At 50.5% G+C, this 23,392-nt stretch overlaps 2 protein-coding genes across 2 annotated transcripts; both read left to right on the top strand.

Annotated features, from left to right (window-relative positions):
- Nucleotides 1–215: 215 nt before the first annotated feature.
- On the top strand, nt 216–7,095 carry Krt78 (keratin 78, type II). Its single transcript, XM_013032424.1, has 9 exons — nt 216–581; nt 1,039–1,253; nt 2,491–2,551; nt 2,954–3,049; nt 3,560–3,724; nt 4,270–4,395; nt 6,251–6,471; nt 6,697–6,731; nt 6,815–7,095. The coding sequence occupies exons 1-9, from the start codon at nt 216–218 to the stop codon at nt 7,093–7,095; spliced, it is 1,566 nt and encodes a 521-aa protein (XP_012887878.1).
- A 6,512-nt stretch (nt 7,096–13,607) lies between these two features.
- On the top strand, nt 13,608–21,982 carry Krt79 (keratin 79, type II). Its single transcript, XM_013032454.1, has 9 exons — nt 13,608–14,089; nt 16,671–16,891; nt 17,761–17,821; nt 17,966–18,061; nt 19,413–19,577; nt 19,747–19,872; nt 20,765–20,985; nt 21,553–21,587; nt 21,777–21,982. The coding sequence occupies exons 1-9, from the start codon at nt 13,613–13,615 to the stop codon at nt 21,980–21,982; spliced, it is 1,608 nt and encodes a 535-aa protein (XP_012887908.1). The 5' UTR covers nt 13,608–13,612.
- The last annotated feature ends 1,410 nt before the right edge of the window (nt 21,983–23,392 follow it).

Genomic DNA, 23,392 nt, shown 5'->3' with positions numbered 1-23,392 from the left:
TGTCTGCCATCCCTTCTCCAGGTGTGTCATAGTAAGTCAGCCGGAGCCAAGTGGCCGACACAGTCAGACTCAGAGCATCTTGCTCTCCAAGGTCCAGCCCAGGGATGGGAGGGGATAAAAGTCCCGTGCCTGAGCCCCAGGGCAGGAACACACACACACACACACACCTTGACCCTCTTGTCTGTCTGTAGCTACGTGAACTGCCTGTTTTTGCCATGTCTCTCTCCCCTTACCGGGCCCAGAGGGGCTTCAGTGCGCACTCAGCCAGTACAGCTTTCTCAGGAGCCCGTGGCCGGGCTGCCTTTAGTACCAGAAGCCTTGGCTCTTTCCGGGGCTGTCAGGGAGGTGCTCGAGGGAGGGCCTGGGGGTCTTGGGGAAGGCTTGGGGTATGGCCTGCAAAAGGAAGTGGTGGGCCTGGGCTTTCACTGTGCCCTCCGGGGGGCATTCAAGAAGTGACCTTGGATCAGAGTCTGCTGATACCCCTGAAGATTGAGATCGACCCCCAGTTCCAGGTGGTCAGGACACAGGAGACCCAAGAAATCAGGACCCTCAACAACCAGTTTGCTTCCTTCATCGACAAGGTGAGAGAGGGCAAGTCTGCTCTCCTTCTACCATTTTTTTTTTCTTCCGCAGCAAGGAAGTCCTCCTGTAGTCTAACTGGAATCTCCCTGTGTAGGCTAAGGCCTGGTTATTCCAGGACTGGGACTTAGGGGTAGAGAACGTTGATCAGCAGTGGGAAAGACCCTTCTTTTAAAAAACAATTTTTTAAAATTGAGATTAAGTGATTACATACATTTCACAGTATTGTGAGATAGTTAAAGTCACAGACACATTTTAACAAGGCAAATTGTCATTTTATCATGGTTCATAAAGTTTGTGAATTCTATAGGCTTTGACAATACAGGGAAAGACACTTCTATGTTAACCCATCCAATCATGTGGTTGTTCTCAGGGGAGAGAGGGGGACTGTCAGGAGTGTATACCAAAACTTCCCTCTCCAGTGGCTGGAGCCTCAGGGACTCTGTTCCCTGGTTGCAGGTGCGGTTCCTGGAGCAGCAGAACAAGGTCTTGGATACCAAGTGGTCTTTGCTGCAGCAGTTGGAGGTGAACGACAGGCCCCGGGGCCTGGAGCCTGTCTTCGAAGCCTGCCTGGACCAGCTCAGGAGGCAGCTGGAGCAGCTGCAGAGAGACCGAGGGGCGCTGGATGCTGAGCTGAGGGCCTGCCAGGAGCAGGAGCAGGAGTACAAAGCCAAGTAGGCAGTGGCGCTTTCCCTCATGGGAAAGGTCCGGGAGGACTTCCACCAGCCTGCGGGTCTCCCTCAGTGCATTTGCATCACGGATCTTCCTTCTCTCCTTCTACCTCCCCTTCCCCCTCACCCGCAGGCAGCCACCTGCCCAGGTCTGCACACACTAGAGGAAGCTCAAGGTGGATCTATCTCACCCCTGGGTTGAGGCCCATTCCTATGGGCTTTGTCAGGAGGGCCCAGGTTTCTGGTCAGGGCTAGGAAGGGCTTATTTAAATAATGCCTCAGTGGGTTTTTTTTCTCTCAGGAGATTTCCTGTTTAGCAGGCTGTGGGCTAAAGTGACTCAGGTGTCCTCTGGTCTCCAGAAGGCAATGAATTGAGTGGGACTGTCCCCAGGACCATGCCACCACTCACAGTGGGGCTGTGGTTCTGGCCTTCTTACCTGATGGTGTGGGAGAGAGCCCTGTGCGGAAGGGAGATGTGGGCGAGAGAGGCTGTGAGCTGAGGATAAGCTATGCGGACTCAGGTAGCCGCTTTATCCACTTGCCTGCCTCAGTTTCCACACCTGCACACTGGAGAGAGGTTCTATTCTGACCTCCAGGGCTGGTGGGAGATGGAGGAAAGGGGGATTCAGGGTTCTGGGTCTCCTAGGGATAATCACTGTGAGTGGTGGTTGTGGTGGAGGAGGAGAATCTTAGTCTAGTCCTTTTTCCTCATAAAACCCAAATTGAGTACCACAGATGATACTTGTCTGTAGTAAGAACAGGCATTTGGTGGGATTTTTTTTTGCAGTGAGGGGAGATTGAACCTATGTCCTTACATACACAAGGCAAGTTCTCTACCACCGAGCCACACACTCAGCCTGAGAACAGGCGTTTAAATTGCCTTACAAACTGTGAAGTCATGTGGTCTATTGTCACAGAGGACTTGGGCTGATGTGACAAAACCTCCCAGTGGGAAAGGAGAAGAGAGATAGCAATGATTTAAAAAATAAGGTTAGAAAATCCTTCTTCTTCATTTCAAGTAGCTGTACAAAGGGGTTTCAATTCAACACGTCAGGTTATGGGTGCAACGCTTCTTGACCAGTGTCATACCTTCCACTGTTCTCTTCCGTCTTTCCCATTCTGGGGAGGTTTTGGGTATCTAAAGGCAAGGCCCCTGCTCAGGGATGGAGAACTTGGGGACAGGATTGTGGGCTCTGACGTCAGCAGACATCTGATGTGTCCTTTTCTATCTACCTGGCAGGTACGAGCAGGAGGCACACCAGCATGCCATGGTGCAGAACGACTTTGGGGTCCTTAAGAAGGTGGGCAAATGCTCCAATCGGAACGTGCACCCCCCACTATGCAGTCTGCTCCTAGGCTGGGAGGGCAGAGGGTAGAGCCCCTCTGATGGAGGACTGGCCGTCCCTCTGTGTGCAGTCCTCCTCTGAAATAGGACATTTGCCTAGACACAGAGATCCTTCCAGACAAGGCATCTGGGTGTCATTGCAGGAGAGGGTGAGGACGGAGTGGAGGAAGTAGAGAAGAGTGGGATTAGCAGGGAGGGCTTCCTAGAGGCATCATGGGTGGGTGTAGGCTGAAGAATCATGCAGGCCAGGGTGGGATTGGAGTAGGAAGGGAGTGTAGGAGTTGGACAACTCCTCTGTCAGTACAGGGCCCATCAAGAGGAAGGGAAGGATGTATGAACTCTATCTTCTTGTCCCCAGGATGTAGATGGGGTTTTCCTGAGCAAGCTGGAGTTGGAAGGCAAGCTGGAGTCTCTGAGAGATTACTTCTGCTTCTTGAAGCGTCTGTATGAAGAAGTGAGCTTTTGCTGGGGTGGGCTGGAACAATGAAGGGGACAATGTGGGCAAGGTCATGGTGAGCGGGGGGAGAGCAGCTAGGAGGGGGTGACTGAAAAGGGAAGCTTGGATTTGTGATCACTCAGTCATTTGACAATCAGCTACTGAGAAGTCACTGTGTGGATTGCTAGATAATGGGGACACATCAATGGATAGCCAGATTTGAACAGCACACAAGGCTGGCTTCCTACAGACCCAAGCACTAGACTTAGTAAACAGTGGGTGATGTAAACTGGGCCCTGGTGGCTTATGCCCGTAACCCTGGCTGCTCAGGGAGGCTGAGATCTGAGGATCATGGTTCAAAGGCAACCCAGACAGGCTGGCCTTCCCTTTTCAATGAAGATACAGAGCTCCACCAAGGGCAGCCTGCACTCAGAACTCCAGAATGTGGGTGATTGGCAGTGAGAGTGTGGGCATGTTTATCAAAGAGAGAACATCAAGGTGTGGACACTGAGTCAATCTTTGCTGCAGGAGCTGGGCCAGCTGCGGCCCCTGGAGAGCGACACGTCTGTGGTGCTGTCCATGGACAATAACCGCTGCCTGGACTTCAGCGACATCATTGCTGAGGTCCGTGCTCGTTACGAGGAGATCGCACAGAGCAGCAAGGCTGAAGCTGAGACTGTGTTCCAGACTAAGGTGCGGGGGTCAGGTGGTGGTGGGGAGGTGGAAAGGCCTGCTCTTGGGAACATCTTGGTTCCCACTGGGGTGCTTATTTTTTTACTTTTCTGTGTCAGTACTTGGGTTTGACGTCAGGGCCTGTCACTGAGCTTTTTTTTTTTTTCCCCTCACAAGGTTAGTATTCTACCACCTGAGCCACATTTCCACTTTTGGCATTCTGCTGGGTAATTCAAGACAAGATTCTCTCAGATTTGTCTGCTTGTGCTTGCTTCGAACCATGAGCCTTCTATCTCAGTATCCTGAGTAGCTAGGATTACAGGCATGAACCACCAGCACCTGTAATTGGGGAGGCTTTTGATAACTCTCTGAGGTCCAGGGCTCTTTCCAGAAGGCTGGGTTTTCTGCATGCACATCCACCATGCCTTGGACTCATCATTGACTTGCATCAGGAAAATGAAGATGTCGGAAGGCACCTTTGAGGGCTGGGAGATGGGATGTTCTCTGGTGTTGGGGTCAAAGGCAGCCATCTTCCTAACCTGTTGTGTCTACACCGCTCCCTTCAGTACCAGGAGCTCCAGGCATCGGCCCAGCACCATGGGGACAGCATGAAGGAGACCAAGATGCAGATATCCCAGCTGCAGCATGCCATGCACAAGTTGCAGAGTCAGATTGCAAGCCTCAAAGAGCAGGTGAAGCTCCCGGCCCCCATGCTCCTGGATAAGTGACTGTGAGCCACTCATGTGGGTTCCCTTCTGAGTGAATTCAACCTCCTGAATCCTATGCACTCTAGCTCTCACGTTGGTATTTTTGGGTGACTGTCACTTGTAGTGACTTCACTTCCAGGTGGACCTCTTGCTTTTGTCTTCTTGGGAAGAAAGTTAATTTATCTCTTTGCTTATCTCTTCTTTGACTCTTCTTCTCAAACTGAGCAGAGACTTGAAGGCTCAGCACTGCTCTTCCTGGGCAGCTGTCGGGGGGAGGTGAGAGGTAGGGGAGCAGGCAAGATGTAGGTATGATCGGAAGTGGCGCTGTAGCTCAAGTGGTAGAGCGCTCGCCTTGAGCTGAAGAGCTGAGGGACAGCGCCCAGGCCCAGAGTTCAAGCCCCACAACCGCCAAAAAAAAAAAAAAAAAAAGATGTAGGTATGATGTAGGCAGAAGAGGGAGAGCCAGTGGGGCATGATCATAGAGTGTGATATCACAGCTTACCAGTTGTTGAAATCTTTAATTTCTGTTCCCCAAACTGCAAAAACTGACTTGGGGTGCTCAGAGGGTTGGGGAGCAGAGACCACAGACTCAGGTAGGTTCCCCAAGCACTTACTCTTCACTTCCAAGCACCCTCCTGAGCAGGGAGGGCCCTGTGGAGAAGGTTCTTGGAGCGTGTGGAGGTCACCCTATCTCCAGACTTTCCTTAGCAGCTCTCCTCTGAAATGGATCTGAGGGTGAAGGGACCGGAGTCTAGGCTCAATTTCCTGTCCAATGTTTCCCCAGTGGAATTGAACTCTAGTTCTAGAATCCTCTGTGTGGTCTTTCTGATACTGATTCCTGGGTCTCCTGAGGACCCTCTGTATGGGGCCCAGAATCCTGCAGCTGCCTCTGAAGCACAGGTTTCTACCGAGTATCTAGGCCTAGAAATATGGCTCCTCACACAAAGCCTTTCCTACAAGAATCTATTTCCACTTTTTTTTTTTAAATGCTGGTCCTGAGGCTTGAACTTAAAAACCTGGTGCTGTCCCTGAGCTTTTTTTTCTTCTCAAGGCTAGCACTCTACCACTTTAGCCACAGCTCCACTTCTAGTGGAGCTAGTTAGTTGGAGATTAGAGTCTTAGGGCCTCTTTCCTGCTTGATCTGGCTTTGAACCACAGTCCTCAGATCTCAGCTTCCTGAATAGCTGGGATTACAGGCATAAGCCACTAGTGTCTGGAAACTTCCATCTTTATGGCATCATCTCTCTTTGTCTGCCTCTGCTTCTTCCTCCTTCTCCTCCTCCTCCTCCTCCTTCTCCTTCTCCTCCTCCTCCTCCTTCTCCTCCTCTTCCTCCTTTTTCTCCTTTTCTTATCTTCTTCCTTCTCCTCCCCTCCATTTCTTTTTCTTCTCTTCCTCTTTTTCTCCTCCTCTTTCTTCTTCATACTGTATTTGGATGCAGGGATTGTACTTCTAGGCAAGTGCTCTACCACCTGAGCCATGTCTCCAACCCTTTTTTTTTCTAAGGACACCAGTCACTGCATTTAGGGCTCACCCGAATTACAGTATGATAATATATGATCCTTAATTCAGTACATCAGTAAAGGCCCTACTTCCACATTGGATTATGTTCTGAGGTTCTGGGTGGTCAAAAACTTTTGGGTGATCCCATTTAACCTTGTACGGGAGGTAAGGAAACTGTGGGGGCCATTCTTTCTCTTGCAGCAAGAAGAGCTGGAGGATGGGGTAGCTGCAGTAATTCTGGGTTTGTGAAATTTTGGTCTGTGCCCTTTCTTCCATTGTGTCTTCCATGGGGCTTTGGGGCGTACACCCACTGTCCCCTTCATTTCTCTCCATTTCCAGAATGCCAACCTGCAGTCAGCCATTGTTGATTCTGAGCAGCATGGGGAGACAGCTCTGAAGGATGCCCAGGCTAAGCTGAGTGAGCTGGAAGGAGCTCTGAGATCGGCCAGGCAGGACATGGCCCGCCTGCTGCGTGATTACCAGGAGTTGATGAGCACCAAGCTGGCCCTAGATGTGGAGATCGCTACCTACCGCAGGCTGCTGGAGGGCGAGGAGTGCAGGTGGGACAGGTCGGAGGGAGCTGGGAAAGTGTGACTGGGTGGGTGGTAGGAGTATAGACTACCCCCACGGAGCTCTGGGAGATTTCCCGACACTGTGAGTCATGAAGGGTGATCAACAGAAGGCTTTTGAACTGGGGACTGTAAATCTTAGGAGAGGTTGGGTGGGCTGTGCCTAAGCACCTACATCTGTTGTTAACATTTCTCATCTTGTCTTTTCTCCCCCAGGATGTCTGGAGAGTGTCCCAGCCAGGTCACTATCTGTAAGTATGAGGGGGGCTCAAATGTGGCGGTCCTCATGAGGGCACTGAGGACCCTGCTATGACCGTCGGGCATTTCTTGGCAGCCACAGTGGACGGCAGCGTCTTGGCACGTGGAGGAGCCGGTGGCGGCCGCGTGGGCACCTGTGCACTCAGAGGCGGCAAAGGCGGCTTTGGGTCTGGCTGCTCCAGCATTGTGACCGGAGGCTTCCATGCTGGCCCGGGCTCTGGCTGCCGCCCTATTCTGGGCTCCTGTTCTGTGTCTGGCTCTGGCTTTAGCTCAAGCTCTAGCTCTGGCTCCAGCTCTGGCCACACCATTGTGAAGAAGACAGTGGAGTCGAGTCTGAAGACATCCATTATATATTGAGTGACCAGAAGGCCACCTACCTCCCTGCCCTATCCCCTCGGGTCCACTGCCCACAAGGGATTCTGAGGGAGACCATCAATAAAGTCCTGCTCCATCTCTGCTTTGAGTGTTCAGCCATTGGCTTCTTATGTGTGTGACCCCCCCACCCCAAGTCAAGGTGCACAGAACCTATCCTCCAGCCAGTCAGTCTCAGTCTTCCCATTCCCTATAGCTTTCAGCCTGAGCTGGGAACTCTCCTGGATGGGCGTGGCCAGGCAGTATCCCTAGTGCTAATATTATTTTGTGACTCACACTGAGTCTGAGATCTGAGGATCACAGTTGAAGCCAGCCCAGGCAGGAGAGTCCATACAACTATTCTTTCCAATTCATCACCAAAAAGCCAAAAGGTTCAAGTGATAGAGCGCCAGCCTTGAGCAATAGAACTACGGGATAGTACTCAGGCCCTGAGTTAAAGTCTCAGTAATGTTGTGTGCATTCACATGTGTGTGTGTGTGCATGCGTGCATGCATGCATGCACACACACACACACACACACACACACACACACACACATACACTGTTCTTTAGTGAGAGGGGAGAGGCTTGTTGGCAAGAGGATGGAGGCTGGAGCCAAGGATACCACTTCTGTCTTCCTCCCTCCTCTCTCTGGTCCTCTGTTTGCCTAACTGCCCTGTGAAGACACACCGCCATGTTTCCTTTTTATTCTATGTGCCCTTCCTATCTTCTTCCTGCAAACTGTATTCAGGACACTCAGATTTGAGGCACTGTCCTAGCCTTGAGGCCCCTCTGGAAGGGGCCTGTTCCCTTCTGGAATTCCCAACATGATCCTTCCCACCCAGGAGAACCAGAGCCTCCTTCCCAGAGCCCTGGGACTCAGTGCTGGCCTCCTTTGACTAGTTCAGATCCCCTGTGCTGGGAACAGTGTGTCCCTTCTTCAAGCTCTTCTCATGGGTGCCCTGATTCAGCTTTCTCCAAGGCCAGTAAGCCTGGTTCTTGCCACCCACTTCCACTTAACCAATTCTGAGCTCTGACTCAGAGATGTTAAATTGTGAATGGCACAGATGCTAAGCAATAGTCTCAAATACTGGTTCCAAAGGACATTGAGAGGGGAGACCAAAGGGCAGAGACAAAGAATCTCTATGGCAAAGTGCAGCTTTGTGTCACTGTTTTCAGAAATGTTAATACTCTATCATTTAAGCCACAGCTCTACTTCTTCTGTCCTTTTGGTGTTTATCTGGAGGTAAGTTTCACCAACTTTCTTGCCCAGGTTGACTGAAACTTGATCTAGAAGGCAGTTGATGAGGGACCATCTCAGACTCCCGAGTAGCTAGGATTACAAGCATGAGCCATTGGTCCCCAATCCAGTGTGTTTCTTGAATGCACGCCATCTCCTGTATCTCCATGTATATTTTATCCGTTCTTCCATTGTGGTCCCTCATCAATTGCCCTTCTAGAACAAGTTTCAGTGCTGACCTTTCATCCCTACTCCTCTTTCTTCTCAAGTCTGCACCCACATTTTTAGTACCCTAGTCCCTTATGTCCAAACCTTCTGGATGGATTCCTCCTGTTCCTGGCACATTGTGGCTACACCTGTTGCTGTCCTGGCCTCTGTGCCTGTCTGGTTCTGACCGAACTCAGTTTCTGTTAGCTAAGTGCTTTTCCTGCACCAGGAGCTTTGTTCAGCTCATGCCAGGGCCCTCATGGCCATTTGGGGTTAAAACTATGCTCTTTCCCCTTTCTCTCTTGGCTCCTATTCCATCCCATCCATGCCACAGGCCTTTCTGAACAGTAGGCTGGAAACATCTTTTTTTTCTGTTATCTTCTCTTTTTGCTCTCTGCTGGAAGCCAGAAGCTGGGGAGCCTGGGCTCCTACCCCTGGAAGGGGTCCAGGGGTAGGAGGAGAACTTCTTCTGCCCATTAGCCACCAAGGGGGCTTTTGCTGTCTCTCCTTCCTCTTTTTGCTTTCCAGACCCAAGTGGAGACCTGGCTCCTCTTCCAGCTCTGATGACTGTGTGGCAGGAGGTTGCAATATTTCTCTTTTGCATTAGGAGGAGGGCAGTCCTTCCTCAGATCAATGTGTCCTTCTGTCAAACTACCCAAGAAAGAGTTCCTTGCAGCTGGAACTCTTGGGTTTAAATTAGCACTGCCATTTCCTTGTGCTATATCTTTCACTAGGTGACTGATCCTATCTACCAGTTTTCTCAGCTGTTAACAGAAACAAATAGCAGCATCCATTTCACAGGGTTGTGTGGGAATGATGCCACTCAGCACCACAGGGGGAGAGCAATGCATCAGAGTTAGCTTGGTTCAATTGACTATTTTTCTTGTGGGTGGGTTTGAACTCAAGTCTTCTTCTTGCTTGGCTTTCTCAGTCAAGGCTGGCACTCCACCCTTTAAGCCATGCTTCCACTTCTGGATTTTTGCTGGTTAATTGGAATGAAGAATCTCACACACTTTTCTGCCTGGGCTCATTTTGAACTGTGTTTCTCCAATCTCAGCCTCCTAAGTAGCTAGGATTACAGGTGTGAGCCACCAGTACCTGGCCAATAATGACCTTGCTCTAGGTCACACATTGTAGTTCATGCAGCAAACTGCTTGTGGCCAGATTTGTCCTTCTCTTCTTCCTCCTCTTTTTCATCTTCCTCCTTCTTCTCCTCTTCCTTTTCTTCCTTCTTTCTTTTTCTTTCTCTCTCCTCCCTCCCTCTCTCCTTTCTTTCCTTTCCTTTCCTTCCTTCCTTCCTCCCTCCCTCCCTCCCTCCCTTCTTCCTTCCTTCCTTTCTTTCTTTGTTCCTTTCTTTCTTTTTTCTCTTTCTCTCCCCTCCCTCCCTCTCTCCTTTCTTTCCTTTCCTTTCCTTCCTTCCTCCCTCCCTCCTTCCCTTCTTCCTTCCTTCCTTCCTTTCTTTATTTCTTTTTTTCTCTTTCTCTCCCCTCCCTCCCTCTCTCCTTTCTTTCCTTTCCTTTCCTTCCTTCCTTCCTTCCCTCCTTCCTCCCTCCCTCCCTCCCTCCATCCATCCCTCCCTCCCTTCTTCCTTCCTTTCTTCCTTCCTTTCTCTTTCTTTCTTTCTCTCTCTCTCTTTCTTTCTTTCTTTCTCACTTCCTCCTTCTTTTCCTTCCTATTCTTTGTTGTCCTGGAAGTGAGGACCCAAGAGTTGAATTAACTTGAATGAGAGGATTACTTCCAGAAGTATAATTCACCAAAAGAGTAGTCATAGCAGTAAGTTGAGAAGCTGCTTCCCACCTAGAGCTAGGGTGGTCAGGTGCCTCAGTTTGTCCAGGATTGAAGGGACTTTCAGAGGAGCTGGTTACCCAGTGTAGAGATGAAAATGGAGGAGATACTGTCTGGGTAGAAGAGGTGGAGGAGGGACCTGGGAGGAAGCTGATGTCCTGGAATTAGGGGAGCTGGGAAGGACCTCAGTCCCTCTGGGATGTCCTCCTTAGGCTCCCTTTGGTCAACCTGAGCAGCAGAAAGCAGGAAGCAAGGAGAAGCTCCATGGTGAGAGGAGGGTAGAGACTGGGAAGGATGCAAGAGGCAAGGAGGGCAGAACCAGTGTGGAGAAAACACATGATGGCATGGGAAGTGTCTGGGCCTCTCTGGATTATGTAGGAAGGCTCATTAGTGCTGATTAGATGAGAAAATCTTGCTCCTCTCGGTGCAGCACCTCAGCCCCATGTGTTCTCTGTTGCTCTGCATTCAGGCTGGCCCATGTTTAGGGTTCTATCCTGTGGTGGCAGCACTATTTAATCCCTGTGTTTTATTTTTTTTTTGGTGCTGGGGCTTGGACTCAGGGTCTGTAGTGTTTTGCACAAGGCCACTTGAGCCACCACCCTAAAAAGCTCCACTTTTTTTTTTTTTGGTAGTGAATGGAGATAAGCATCTCATGAACTTTCCTGCCACGCTGTCTTTGAATGGTGATCCTCAGATCTCTACTTTATGTCTCTGAGGCTGGTTGTCTTCTGCTGATCCTCCTGTCTCTGCCTCTGGATTTCTGGGGTTGTAGGTATGGTCGATGTTTAACTACAGAGGCTGAGTTCTAGTTATTTCAAGAGGCTCAGTCAACCAATGAAGCCGAGAGCAATGAAATAATCCCCGCACTGCATTTATTTCCTATAGACGTTGTCAGGTGGTGTCAACGGAAGTCTGGTTCATAGACTATAGATATGGCTTTGTTTTATAATTACCCAAATAAAATAAAAAAAAATTGCTCAGGCGAAAGATGTAAAAGTCTGAGTTTTTCCTTCCAAGAATACTTAGAAGAGGTCTGAGCTTGGATGTCAGGCAGTTGAGTCAGGAGGAAGGGCTGCAGGAGTCAGAGACCTCTCCCATCCTGTTGGACACGAATGGGTGAGTGGTGGGCCAGGTGGGAGGGAGGCTGTCTAAAGCAGTGATTAGGCTGCTTGTGCACCTGCCACCTGCTTCCAGCACAGGGAAGGCCTGGCATGCACAGCACGCTGGGTAAATGTATGAAGGAGTTGCATGCCTGAATGCCAGTCTCTGGGGTGGGTATATTTCTGTTTACAGCCTGACTCCCACTCCCACCACCCCAGCCACATGGTGACTCAGAGGGTTGACATCATTGCTGGGCCCAGGGGGCTACAGCCGCCTCCTGGAGGCTAGCTCCCACTCACGATCGTCTCCTCTCCCACGCTGCCCAGGAAGAGATAAGGGAGGCTGAGAAAGTGATCACAGCCTGGGGAAAGGAGACAAAGGTTGATGGGAAATGACGGCTCAGGCTAGGCTATCATTTTCCCCCAAGGATTTCTACAGTGGACTGTGCTTAGAAGCAGAAGTGTTGGAGCCCAGAGAGGCTGGGAGCTACTCAAGGAGGTACACAGCCCTGTGGAGATTCATCCCAAATCCCCTAAATTCTTGGTATTTTAAGTCCCAGAAGGAAAGGAGAGTCTGTCAGGCATGAAGGGATCAGATCTATGAGTTATCTTTTTCCTACCCCTCATGATGGCGGCAAGCAATCGGGAGCTACTTGTATTCTCCTAGAGGCCCTAGGGTAAAAGATACTACTGCTCCCTTATGGGCCAGAGTGGACATAAAACTTTGTTATAATAAAGATGATATACAGAGGGGTTACAGTTATGGTTTGAACAGTGTCACCTTTTCCTTCATTTTCTCCCACTTTCCCCCCTCCCAACCTCCTTCCTCACCCCTTCCCTTGCAAGTTGTATAGTTCAGTTTCAACATAGTGTCGAATGAGTATCACTACTGAATTAGTTCACCCTTTGCAGAGTGGACTTTTCCTCTGTCTCCTCTGGCAGGGCCCCGGCCTCTCTATTGGGATCAGGACAGTTTCTGTCTTCTCGGGGCTGTTTTCTTGCTGAAAGCTGAAGGAGGTGATGAGGGTCAGTCTCTGTCACTTCTTCAATCAACCTAGGTCCCTACATTGGGAGTCTCGTTGTCTTTGCGTGGACCGTGTTTGGTCCCGACAAGTGGATAGAAACCAGGATAAACATTTGGAATGATTTCAGGAGCCCCCTAATCTCTCTCCTCTTGTGGTCAAAGATTTAGACTCTTGGTGATTAGGGAAAGAAGGAAAATGATGGGCTCCACCATGGACCTCTTGGGGTTTTTGTTGATCACATACTTCTGGCATCTCCAGCCAGGACTGCAGAAAGGGGGGCCCTCTATTCACATTCAGCTCCCTCCAAAGCAGCTGGGCCCTTGTGGAAAGGGTAAGGGACCTCAATTGGTAGCTAAAACCTGCCACCTCCCTTCAGTCCTCGGAAGAAAGAAATGAAGTGAGGACTTAAGCCACAGCCTCCTGCTTGAGAGCCTGGGCTCCTCTATTCCCCATTACCTCCATTACCTGCCCAGGCCCACATTCTGGCAGGGACCCACTTTCTGCCCCTGAATCTACGTTGTCCTGCACAAAAACTCCATCCAGCTGACAAAAGAACAGGCTGCCCCACCTCTACCCTGTCACCTGTGTCCCCCACCGTGGTCCTGCCAAAAAGACAAGGAGGCCGTGGGCTGGGAGGGTGGGACTACAGCAGGCCTGGGAACTCTTTGTAGCGGCCCATTGCCCAACCTTCTTTCCCTTCCACCTGCACAGCCCTGGGCCCTGGGGCCTTGGCTTACCACAGGGCCCTGGGACAAACCCTACAGAACAGAGCCCCATTGACAACGGCCATCAGAGCTGGGTGGGAGGAGACCAAGTCAGCCACTGGGCGGTGGGGGCAGCTGTGGGAGCCCATACCATCCTGTTCCAAGTTAGGAGAGCCTGAGGGGGGAGAAGGTGGCTTCCTCTCCAAACAGTCTCACCTTAGTCCCAGCTCTAGCATACAAGTGATGGCTGGGAGGGGCCCCCTCCTACCTCCTGGGGGAGAGGGGACTCCCTCCATGCCCACAGGGCCCCTCCCTCTCCTCCTGGGGCAATGGGGCAGGAATGTGTGTGGAGTTTAGGGCCAGCCCAGCTGGCAAAAGATAAAAAGGCCCATCCATGGCCTGGTAGCTCATTGTGTTCTCTCGATCTCTCAGCCTGCTAGCTAGCTGCTCTGTCCGACAGCCATGAGATCCTCTATGTCTCGGCAGACCTACTCCACCAAAGGAGGCTTCAGCTCCAACTCGGCTAGTGGAGGGGGTGGTCGCCGCACCCATACCAACTTCAGCTCGGTGACCATGTCCCGAAGTGGTGGCAGTGGTGGTGGGGCCCGCTGTGGCCCCAGCATGGGTAGCTTTGGCAGCCGGAGTCTCTATAATGTTGGAGACCACAGAAGCATCTCTGTCAGTGTGGCCCGTGGGGCTTCTTCGGGTCGGGCTCTGGGAGGCTTAGGCTTGGGTAGCGGGGCTTATGTGGGTCTGGGGGCTGGAAGACAGACATTTGGTCCTGCCTGTCCTCCTGGGGGTATCCAGGAGGTCACCATCAACCAGAGCCTGCTGACTCCCCTCAACGTAGAGATAGACCCCGAGATCCAGAGAGTGCGCACCCAAGAACGCGAGCAGATCAAGATACTCAACAACAAGTTCGCCTCCTTCATAGACAAGGTGGGCTGAGTGGAACTGGGAGGGCTTGGAATGGAAGCAAGGCCTGGAAGGGAGGAGGGGCTGGGCAGAGGCTGCTGCAGCCTACGTGCCCTGAGGCAGGCTGGGTAGAACGGCTTTGATCTCTGTTGACCCTGGGGTCTGATGGCTGGGAGAGTCTGCAAGGTCTTTGCTGTGAGCTGGCCTGGAAATCTATATTGTACTTGGGAGACTGAGGGGCCAAGCTCAGCCTGTGTTGGAGGTTTTCCTAGGGCTGTGATGAGATTATTAGAAGCAGCCTTGTCTCACATCTAAAACTCGGATTGTCTTGGGAGTCCAACAAGTCACTGCAATGAAGTGTTAGAGCCCTGTCTACCCACTTTTCTTTCAGCCTGGAAGGAGGCTTAAGGAGAAGTTAGGGTTGGGACAGAGTTGGAGATCACAGTGGAAGCTTCCTTTTTTTTCTGCTCCCTGTTTGGGAAGGTCAGTCTGGGCTGGACAAGTGAGGGCAGTCTCTGGGTCTGTTGCTGATCAGGAGTGCTCTGAACCCTTTTCTTGCTTCCAGGGTAACTAAGAATACTATGATTGGACATTTCTTGGTCAGCTGGCATTGTCTCCCTCTGCCCTGAGCCAAGGCAGTGGGGGTCATGATAGGAGGTGCACTCAACAAGGAGATCTAGTTCCCACGGGTGGAACTTCTACAAAGAATATTCCCTCTCTCTTTCTCATGTGGCACTCGTGAGAAGAACATAGGTGATGTCCCCATTTTTGAGATGAGAAAACTGAGACCTGCCACACAGGTATTGGAAGACAGAAATGGAGCTAGAAATTAGGTTTCTGGCTCCATGGTCCTGGGCACTGAGTGCACCTGTTGCGTGAAACACCTGTGACATGTGACCCTGGGCCTGGCGCACTGTGGAGGTGGGAGCTGCAGTGACTTGGTTACAGGGAGTGAAGCAAGCTGCCCTGCCCACCCACGCACCCTCTCCCCTAGTGACTTCTGGTTCTTTCGTGAGACTGTTCCAAAGGTCAGAGTTGCAGAAACTTCTCTCAGGCTCAGAGAATTACAGCCTGAGAGTTGGAGGTCTGAGGGGTTGGTGTCCTGTGACTCAGAGCCCTGGAAGTGGGGGTAGGGGGATGGATGTCAAACTCACTTTATAGGCCTTCTTCTGAGTCTATAGGCAAAACATGGACGTTCTTTTTAAAGCTGTTTCCCCTGTCCCCCCCCCCCCGCCGCAGTTGTAGGGCTTGAATTCAGGGCCTGGGTGCTGTCCCCGAGCTTCTTTTTGATCAAGGCTAGCACTCACTTCAGTCACAGTGCCACATCTGGACTTTTCTGTTTATGTGGTACTGGAGAATGGAAGGAACACCCAGGGCTTCATGCATGCTAGGCAAGCACTCTACCACTAAGCCACATTCCCAGCCCCCACTTCCATTTTTTGAGTGGTTAATTGGAGATAAGAGTCTCACAGGGACTCAGAGCTCAGCCTCCTGAGTAGCTAGAATGATAGGCATGAGCCACTGGCATTTGGAAAAAGCTGAGTTTTAAAAAAATGTGGAATTTGTAGAGAAGTTGCAAGAATAGTTCAACTTATTATTATTACTATTGTTATTATTTTTTGTCAATTGTGGGGCTTGAACTCTGGGTCTGGGCACTGTCCCTCAGCTCTTCAGCCAAAGGCTAGTGCTCTACCACTTGAGCCACAGCGCCACTTCTGGCTTTTTCTGTTTATGTGATGCTGAGGAATTGAACCCAGGGCTTCATACATGTGAGACAAGCACTCTACCACTGAGCCACATTCCCAACCCCCTGTTATAATTTTTTTTGTGTACTGGTCCTGGGGATTGAACTCAGAGCCTGCATACTGTACCTTAGCTTTTTTACTCAAGGATGGTGCTCTACCACTTGAGCCATAGCTCTACTTCTGGCTTTTTGGTGGTTATTTGAAGATAAGAGTCTCATGGATTTTCCTGCTTAGACTGGCTTGGAACCACAATATTCCGATCTCAGCCTTCTGACCAGCTAGGATTATAGGTGGGAACCACCGGGCACTCAGCCCAACATACTCTTATATGCTTTCAAATTTAGTAATTTTTCACATTTTGCCACCTTCCCTTTCCTTTCCCCCTCCCCATGTCTTTCTCTGTTCTCTCTACCCCGCTTATGATGCTTTTATTTGCTTATGCTTTGTAGCCCAGATTAGCCTAGAACTCTTGATCCTCTTACCTCAGTCTCCTACGTGTTAGGATTACAGGTCTGAATCACCAGGGCCAGCGATCACTGACATTTTGAACAGTGGGTTTTGATGCAGAATTCAGATTCAGAAACATTATAATGTAATCCTAGCTACTCAGAAGGCTGAGATCTGAGGATCACAGTTGAAAACAAGTCCAGACAGCAAAGTCTGTGAGACTCTTATCTCCAATTAATCACCAGAGATTTGTGGCTCCAAGTGGTAGAGCACTAGCCTTGAGTGAAAGAGAGTTCAGAGTCCAGTTCCCTCAGGACCCCAACCTCAGTGAGGAGCAGGTGCTGCTCTACCACCCCTGCGATGCTGACCTACTGTGGTGCTGACACCCAATTATCTTTCTTTCTCTGGCTTAGGTGCGGTTCCTGGAGCAGCAGAACAAGGTGCTGGAGACCAAGTGGGCACTGCTGCAGGAGCAGGGCCAGAACATGGGGGTCACCAAGAACAATCTAGATCCCCTCTTTGAGACCTATGTGGCCAGCCTGCGGCGGCAGCTGGACAGCTTGCAGGGAGAGCGGGGAAGGCTGGACTCGGAGCTGAGGAACGTGCAGGATGTGCTGGAGGACTTCAAGAACAAGTGAGGGAAAGTGCAGGACTGGTTTCCTGGTGAGGGGATGCGGGAGGAGAGGCATGGAGTTCTTCAGCACAGTCATGCATTCCCAGGGTCCTTGGTGCTCCTGGAAGGTGTGTGTGTGTGTGTGTGTGTGTGTGTGTGTGTGTGTGTGTGTACAGTCAAAGCTGATTCCCCTGGGACTTAGGTCCAGGGCCTGCTGCCACTGGGAGAATTGGTGTGCTTGTTTGTGTGTTTTCCATTTTCCATAACCTGACCCTGGCTATTTTTTGTGTGAATGTGCTGGTACTGGGGCTTGAACTCAAGGCCTTGAACTCAGCTTTCACTTGTCTTTTTGGCTCAAGGATGATGCTCTACCATTTGAGTCATACCTTCCCTTATGGCTTTTTGGTAGTTAATGAGAGATAAGAATCCTACAGACTTTTGTGCCTATGCTGAATTTAAACCTAGATCTTCAGATCTCAGCTTTCTGAATAACTACGATTACTGATGATAGCCATTTTTTTTAAACTTGAAAGTCTCAGCAGAAGTGGCTGAGGAGAAGTTGGTTCTTTTTCATGACATGGTCTTGTTGAAAGGGAACACAGTAATTAACCACAGTTGGCACACTTTCACTTGCTCCTCTATGGCCTCTTAAGGACTCTGATCCAAAGGGATGTCTGTTCCTGCACTAATTCCATGCCCTTTTTCCCAGAAGAGGAAAAGAGGATATTTAAACTAAGGAAGCATCCCAAGTTTCTTTAATAGTTGTCCGTATTAAAGAATCACTCCCCAAAGATGTACTTGTGCAATGGGGGAAACTCATTGGGCTAGTGGGTTCAAGGACTCAAATGCAGATCTGGGCTGAGCAGACTTGAACCTTCCCCTTGGAACAGGTACGAGGATGAAATCAACAAGCGTACTGCTGGGGAGAACGAGTTTGTGGTGCTCAAGAAGGTGAGTGGATGGTGGGAGTGTGATTGGTGGTCTTTGGCTGCCAGGGTGCTGGCTGAACTGGAGTGAAATGAAGGGACCCCCCCTCATCACCCTGCCCTGGCCCTGTCCAGGCTGAGCTGGCTGTCTTGTTCTCTCTCACCCCAGGATGTAGATGCAGCATACATGACTCGAATGGATTTGGATGGCAAAGTGAACACCTTCCTTCAGGAGATTGATTTCCTGCGGAATCTCTATGAAATGGTGAGGTGGCCAATGGAGAGGGGGGAATTTGCATATATTTACATATAGCATTGAATTTGCCAGTCAGCCTAATTGGCAAAAGATGGGGACTTGACCCGTCCCATGTGTGAAGTACTTTCAATGAGCCAGGACTGGGTGAAACTTCTTGTATAATCCTTTTAACAGTTCCTATAACCTAAGTACCATGATTGTCTCCATTTTGTATAGTCCAGGGCTCATGGGCTCAGAGTCACTTGCTCATGGTTACAGAGCTAAGTGAGAGGCCAGAGCCAGAATTCAAACTTGCTTCTTGTACTCTAGAATCTTGCCACTTTTTTTGTGTTGTCCTTGCCTTGGCCAATTTGTCCTGGGGTAAAGGATGGAACAGCAGAGATGGGCAGAGAGGGAGTAGGATTCCAGGCTGGAGTAGGAATGAGATGGGGATAGAATCCAGGATTCTAAGCCCAGTGCTGGTGGCTCATGCCTGTAGTTCTAGCTACTTAGAAGGCTGAGATCTGAGGATTGAGTCTGGGCAGCAAAGTCTGTAAGATTCTTATCTCCCATTAATCAATAAAAAGCCAGAAGTAGAGCTGTGGCTCTAGTGGTAGTGCTAGTCTTGAGTGAAAATACTCAGGGATGGCACCCAGGCCCTGAGTTCAAACCTCAGGACTGTCTCTTTCTGTCTCTCTGTCTATCTCTGTCTCTCTGTCTCTTTCTCTGCTCTCTCTCTCTCTCTGACTCTTTCTCTGTCTCTGTCTCTCTGTCTCTCTCTGTCTTTCTCTGTCTCTGTCTCTCTCTCTCTCTCACACACACAATTTAAGACTCTTCCCCTTGGAGACTAAGAGGCATTACAGACTAGGAAGAAGGGGGCTGGAATTAACAAGAATTCCCTAGAGAACCAGGGGTTCTGAGAATCCGTTGGGACCTGAAAATCATTTGTTAGTCAGCTGACCTCTACTTGAATACTTCCTGTGAGGGCAGGAATTGCCATTGTTGACCGATCTGTGAAAAGCTGCCTTGAGTCTTTTTTCCATTTCTGTCCTTGACTGATCCCAGACTGTGTGTGTGCGTGTATGAATCCTGAGACACTCATGGAAGTAAGCATCCAGGTCTCTTAGTCAATCACTCATAACACAGAGGGCCAGAGAGGGAAAATAGACATCTGTTCATGCAGCTAACCTTGCCCTAGTTCATGCATTATGTTAGAAGTTATCTTATTGTTTTGATTGTTTGGGCAACCCTGGGTAGTTTTACACAATGCTTTTTTTTTTAAGACAACTAGGGTGGCCTTTCCAATGCCCCCCAGAGCCCTTGTCCTCCACCCCCTGCTGTCTTCTCTGTGGCCTGGTGGCAGCTGCTTCTGTTTTTTCAGGAGCTGAGCCAAGTACAGACCCATGTGTCGGATACCAATGTGGTCCTGTCTATGGATAACAATCGTAACCTGGATCTGGACAGCATCATCGCAGAGGTCCGTGCCCAGTATGAGCTGATTGCCCAGAGAAGCCGAGCAGAGGCTGAGTCCTGGTATCAGACCAAGGTGAGTGGAAGGCTGGCTCAGGCTGCACCTTTTGCAGCCCCCCCCCACCCTCCGCCCTGCCCTGGGCCCTCAGAGTACTGGGGACGAATGCACTCAGCCCTCATGAAGGTCTCCATTAGAGGGTGGGCTTGGGGCTCTAACACCTCCCTAACCCTTCTTTGGCCTCCAGTATGAGGAGTTGCAGGTGACAGCTGGGAAGCATGGGGACAACCTGCGGGACACCAAGAACGAGATTTCGGAGCTCACCCGCACCATCCAGAGGCTGCAGGGGGAGGTGGATGCAGCCAAGAAGCAGGTGGGCCTCTATTTGGGGTCCTTGGGGGGGGTCTGGCCTGGGTCTTGGCAAGACTGGTGAGCCTGAGGGGCCAGGTCTGTTCTTCAGAGGGATGGGCAACTAAATGCTGAACCCCAAGACTGAGGTCCTCCCTCAACCCCCCCCCTGCACTGGTCCTGGGGCTTGAACTAGGAGCCTGAGCACTGTCTCTGAGCCTCTCTGTGCTTAAGGCTAGTACTCTACCAATTGAGCCACAGCACCACTTCTGGATTTTTCTGAGTAGTTTATTGGACATAAGAGTCTCACAGCCTTTCCTGACTAGGCCAGCTTTGAATCACAATCCTCAGATCTCAGCCTCCTGAGTAGGTAGGATTACTGGCCTGAGCCACTGGAATCTGGTCAATTTTTTTTAAAGAAGAAACTGGGGAGGGAACTTGTCTAATAAATAGTAAATACATAGTAAATTAATGAATAAATAATTAGTAAATAAATAGTAAAACAAGCAGGATGAGCTTTTCCAAGAAGATGCATCAATTTCATTTCTAGAAGGTCAAAAACAGGAGGCTGAAGTTTCTAAATTCTAGGTCTAGATGTTGGTTTCAGCTAAGGTGTGGCTAAGAGGTGTGAATTCTCCTGATCAGAACAAGGCATTTGGCTAATAGAAAAATTGTGACATTTATTCCATTTCTTCTGAAACATTGAGCTGAGCTTCAGGAAGAGAGATTGAAGTTTGACATCGGTCAGGACTACATGATTCTGCTCATTGTAACTCTGCTCTCAGGCACATATTTCTCCCTTCCCATTCCTTGGTTATCTGGGAAGGGGTATGGTGATGGTAGTGGTGGCACCTGGTTTTGAGGAAAGAGAGGTGACTCTGGAGGATGTTCCTAATACCTTTCACCCCTCTGAGCAGTGTCAGCAGCTGCAGACAGCCATTGGGGAAGCAGAGCAGCGTGGGGAGCTAGCGCTTCAGGATGCTAAGAAGAAGCTTGTGGATCTGGACACAGCCTTGCACCAGGCCAAGGAGGACCTGGCCCGGCTGCTACGGGACTACCAGGCCCTGATGAACGTGAAGCTGGCACTGGATGTGGAGATTGCTACCTACCACAAGCTGCTGGAGAGCGAGGAGAGCAGGTGGCTGCCCCTTTGCCCTTTTATCCTGAGAGAAAGGAGAGGGAGAGGGAGAGGAAGAGGGAGAGGGGAGAGAGAGAGAGAGAGAGAGGGGCTGTGTAGTCTACACTGGTAAGACAGAATGGGGCAGGCACCTAGCTCACCGAGCCTGTGCCTGTTCACCTCCTGGATGCAAAATCATCCCTCATCTGTGAGATAATGGCAGCACCACAGGATGGAAGCTTCCTCTGACAAGTCCAAATTCCCCCATCAGTGGAAGCTTTGAAAGCAAAAAAAAGGTTATTTCTGTCCTTGGAGAAGTTACTAAGGCCGAGATAGGAAGTGGGTGGAAAGCGGATGAGCAAGGGTCTTGGTTTGGTCCTGGGTTTGTGGTGAGGGTGTTGTCTGTGGTCCTGGGCCTACTCGCAGTCTCTGTCCTCTGTCCATACTGGCTTCCAGCTGTGGTGGGAGGTCCATGGCAAGGCTTCTCATGGCTGTGTTAATGGATGGTGACACTGACGGAAAGGAAGGAGAGGATGTACCTGTGGGCTCTGGAGATCACTGACCTCTCCTGGCCTTTGTTTCCCCTAGGATGTCTGGCGAGTGTCCCAGTGCAGTGAGCATCTGTGAGTATTTGCTGTCTAGTCCTTGCCCTGTCCTTGGCCTGGCCCCAGAGCCCTGCTGCCTACTCATTCCATGCCCCTCCATGAGTCCCTCTGGAGCCAAGTCTAGAGTTTTCTGGACTGGGCTTCTCTGCCCATTTCCCCATGGCTCTGCTACCCCAGCCTGCCTAACCCAGAGCCTTTGCCTTCCAGCGGTGACTGGCAACTCCACCACTGTGAGCGGAGGCGTCTCCACAGGCTATGGAGGTGGCATCACCCTGGCAGGCAGCAGGGGGGACTGCAAAGGTGGATTCAGCTCCAGCATGGGTTACAGCACGGCCAAAGGCGGGGCAGCCTCCGGGGGCACATCTATCCTGCGGAAGACCACCACGGTCAAGACATCCAGTCGGAGATACTAGTGGTTTGGGCTTCGCAAGTGGGGTCTCAAACCCACCCTCCCGACCTACCTGCCCATTGCTGCCATTCCCACCTTCTTTCTCAGGAGCAGAAACAGCCCAGGGGACCAGTTCTTCATACCACTTGATTTGCATATGATTTGCATTTGGGGTGAGGCTCAGATCCGCCCAGGTTTTCTACTTGGTTGGGATGGGCTGGGAGGGGAGGTTAGGGGCATCAGCTAGAGTACTGACTTTCTGACCATGGGAAGTGGGCAGTCTTGGCATCTTGGCTTCCTTCATTTACTGCCTGTCTGCTGCTGTGAGTCCAGGGAAGATTAAGGGGGGCACAGAAGGGAGTCAGGAGTGGTTCCCAAAGATCCTCCTACCTCTCCAGTCTCCTACTAGACCCATCCCTTTTTCCCTAATTCAACTTACAGTCCTGTCCCCTGACTGTGCCTTGTGATGTGTCTCAATAAACAATGAGCTAGCTGGTGGCTGGTGGTTGGAGTTTGTCTTACTTGAGGAACTGAAATGTGTTCATTGATCTGCAGTACTGTCCCATGCTCACCATGTCCCAATCACCACCTGGCTGGGAAAAAGGCTCCTTGCCTAGTGTAGAGGAGCCTAAAGCTCAGAGGAAGAGAGTTCCCATCTACAGGGAGCCTCAGCTTCTGAGTCTATCACCTTGCCTGTCTGCGTTGCCTGTTGTACACTCATCATTGCTTTGAAGGCTAGGTGGCATGGTTCTGTCAGGGTGGAGATCCTGGCTTCAGAACGATATAGACTCAGGCTTACATTTCAGCTCTACCACTTACTGGTGGTTTGGCTTTCGACAAGTTACTTAATCTCTCTGAGCTGTTCCCTCTTCTGTAAAATCTGGGTCGTGAGGATAATAGGTGTGAAGCATCTGGCATAAGGGACCTTGTGAAGATTGGGTACCCCTTGCTCCTCTTCCCTAGACTTCTTCTCTTAGAGTCACATAATTTCTCTGTCAGCCCTAATTTTGTGCTTTACTAATCCCTTAGTTTGCTGCAGATTTCAGGAAGGGGGGATACTATCGGATGGCCCATTTTCAGGGGAGAAAATTGAGGCTCCTGGAAGTCAATCCTCATAGGCGCAGCTGTCAAGCTGGTTAGGAGAGGTTAGAGGTGTTTAAGATTGTGATTTCATGCCCTCTTTCCTTTTTCCATGGAAGCACTCTCTACCCCACCCCTGCTTCCAGGATCCAAGGACTCTCCCTTCATTATGTTCACCTTTTTTTTTTAGTTGAGTGCTTGTGGCTTACACTGATAATCCCAGCTATTTGGGAGGTGGAGATCAGTAGGACTGAGGTTTGAGGTCAGTCCCATGGAAAAAGTTTGCAAGACTCCATCTCAGCTAATAGCTTGGGGCCAGTGGCATGGCCCTGTCACTCGATAGTGGTCCAGTGGT

This window comes from Dipodomys ordii, unplaced genomic scaffold, assembly GCF_000151885.1.
Source record: "Dipodomys ordii isolate 6190 unplaced genomic scaffold, Dord_2.0 Scaffold155, whole genome shotgun sequence".
Taxonomy (NCBI): domain Eukaryota; kingdom Metazoa; phylum Chordata; class Mammalia; order Rodentia; family Heteromyidae; genus Dipodomys; species Dipodomys ordii.
This window is presented reverse-complemented; position numbering and strand designations above follow the sequence as displayed.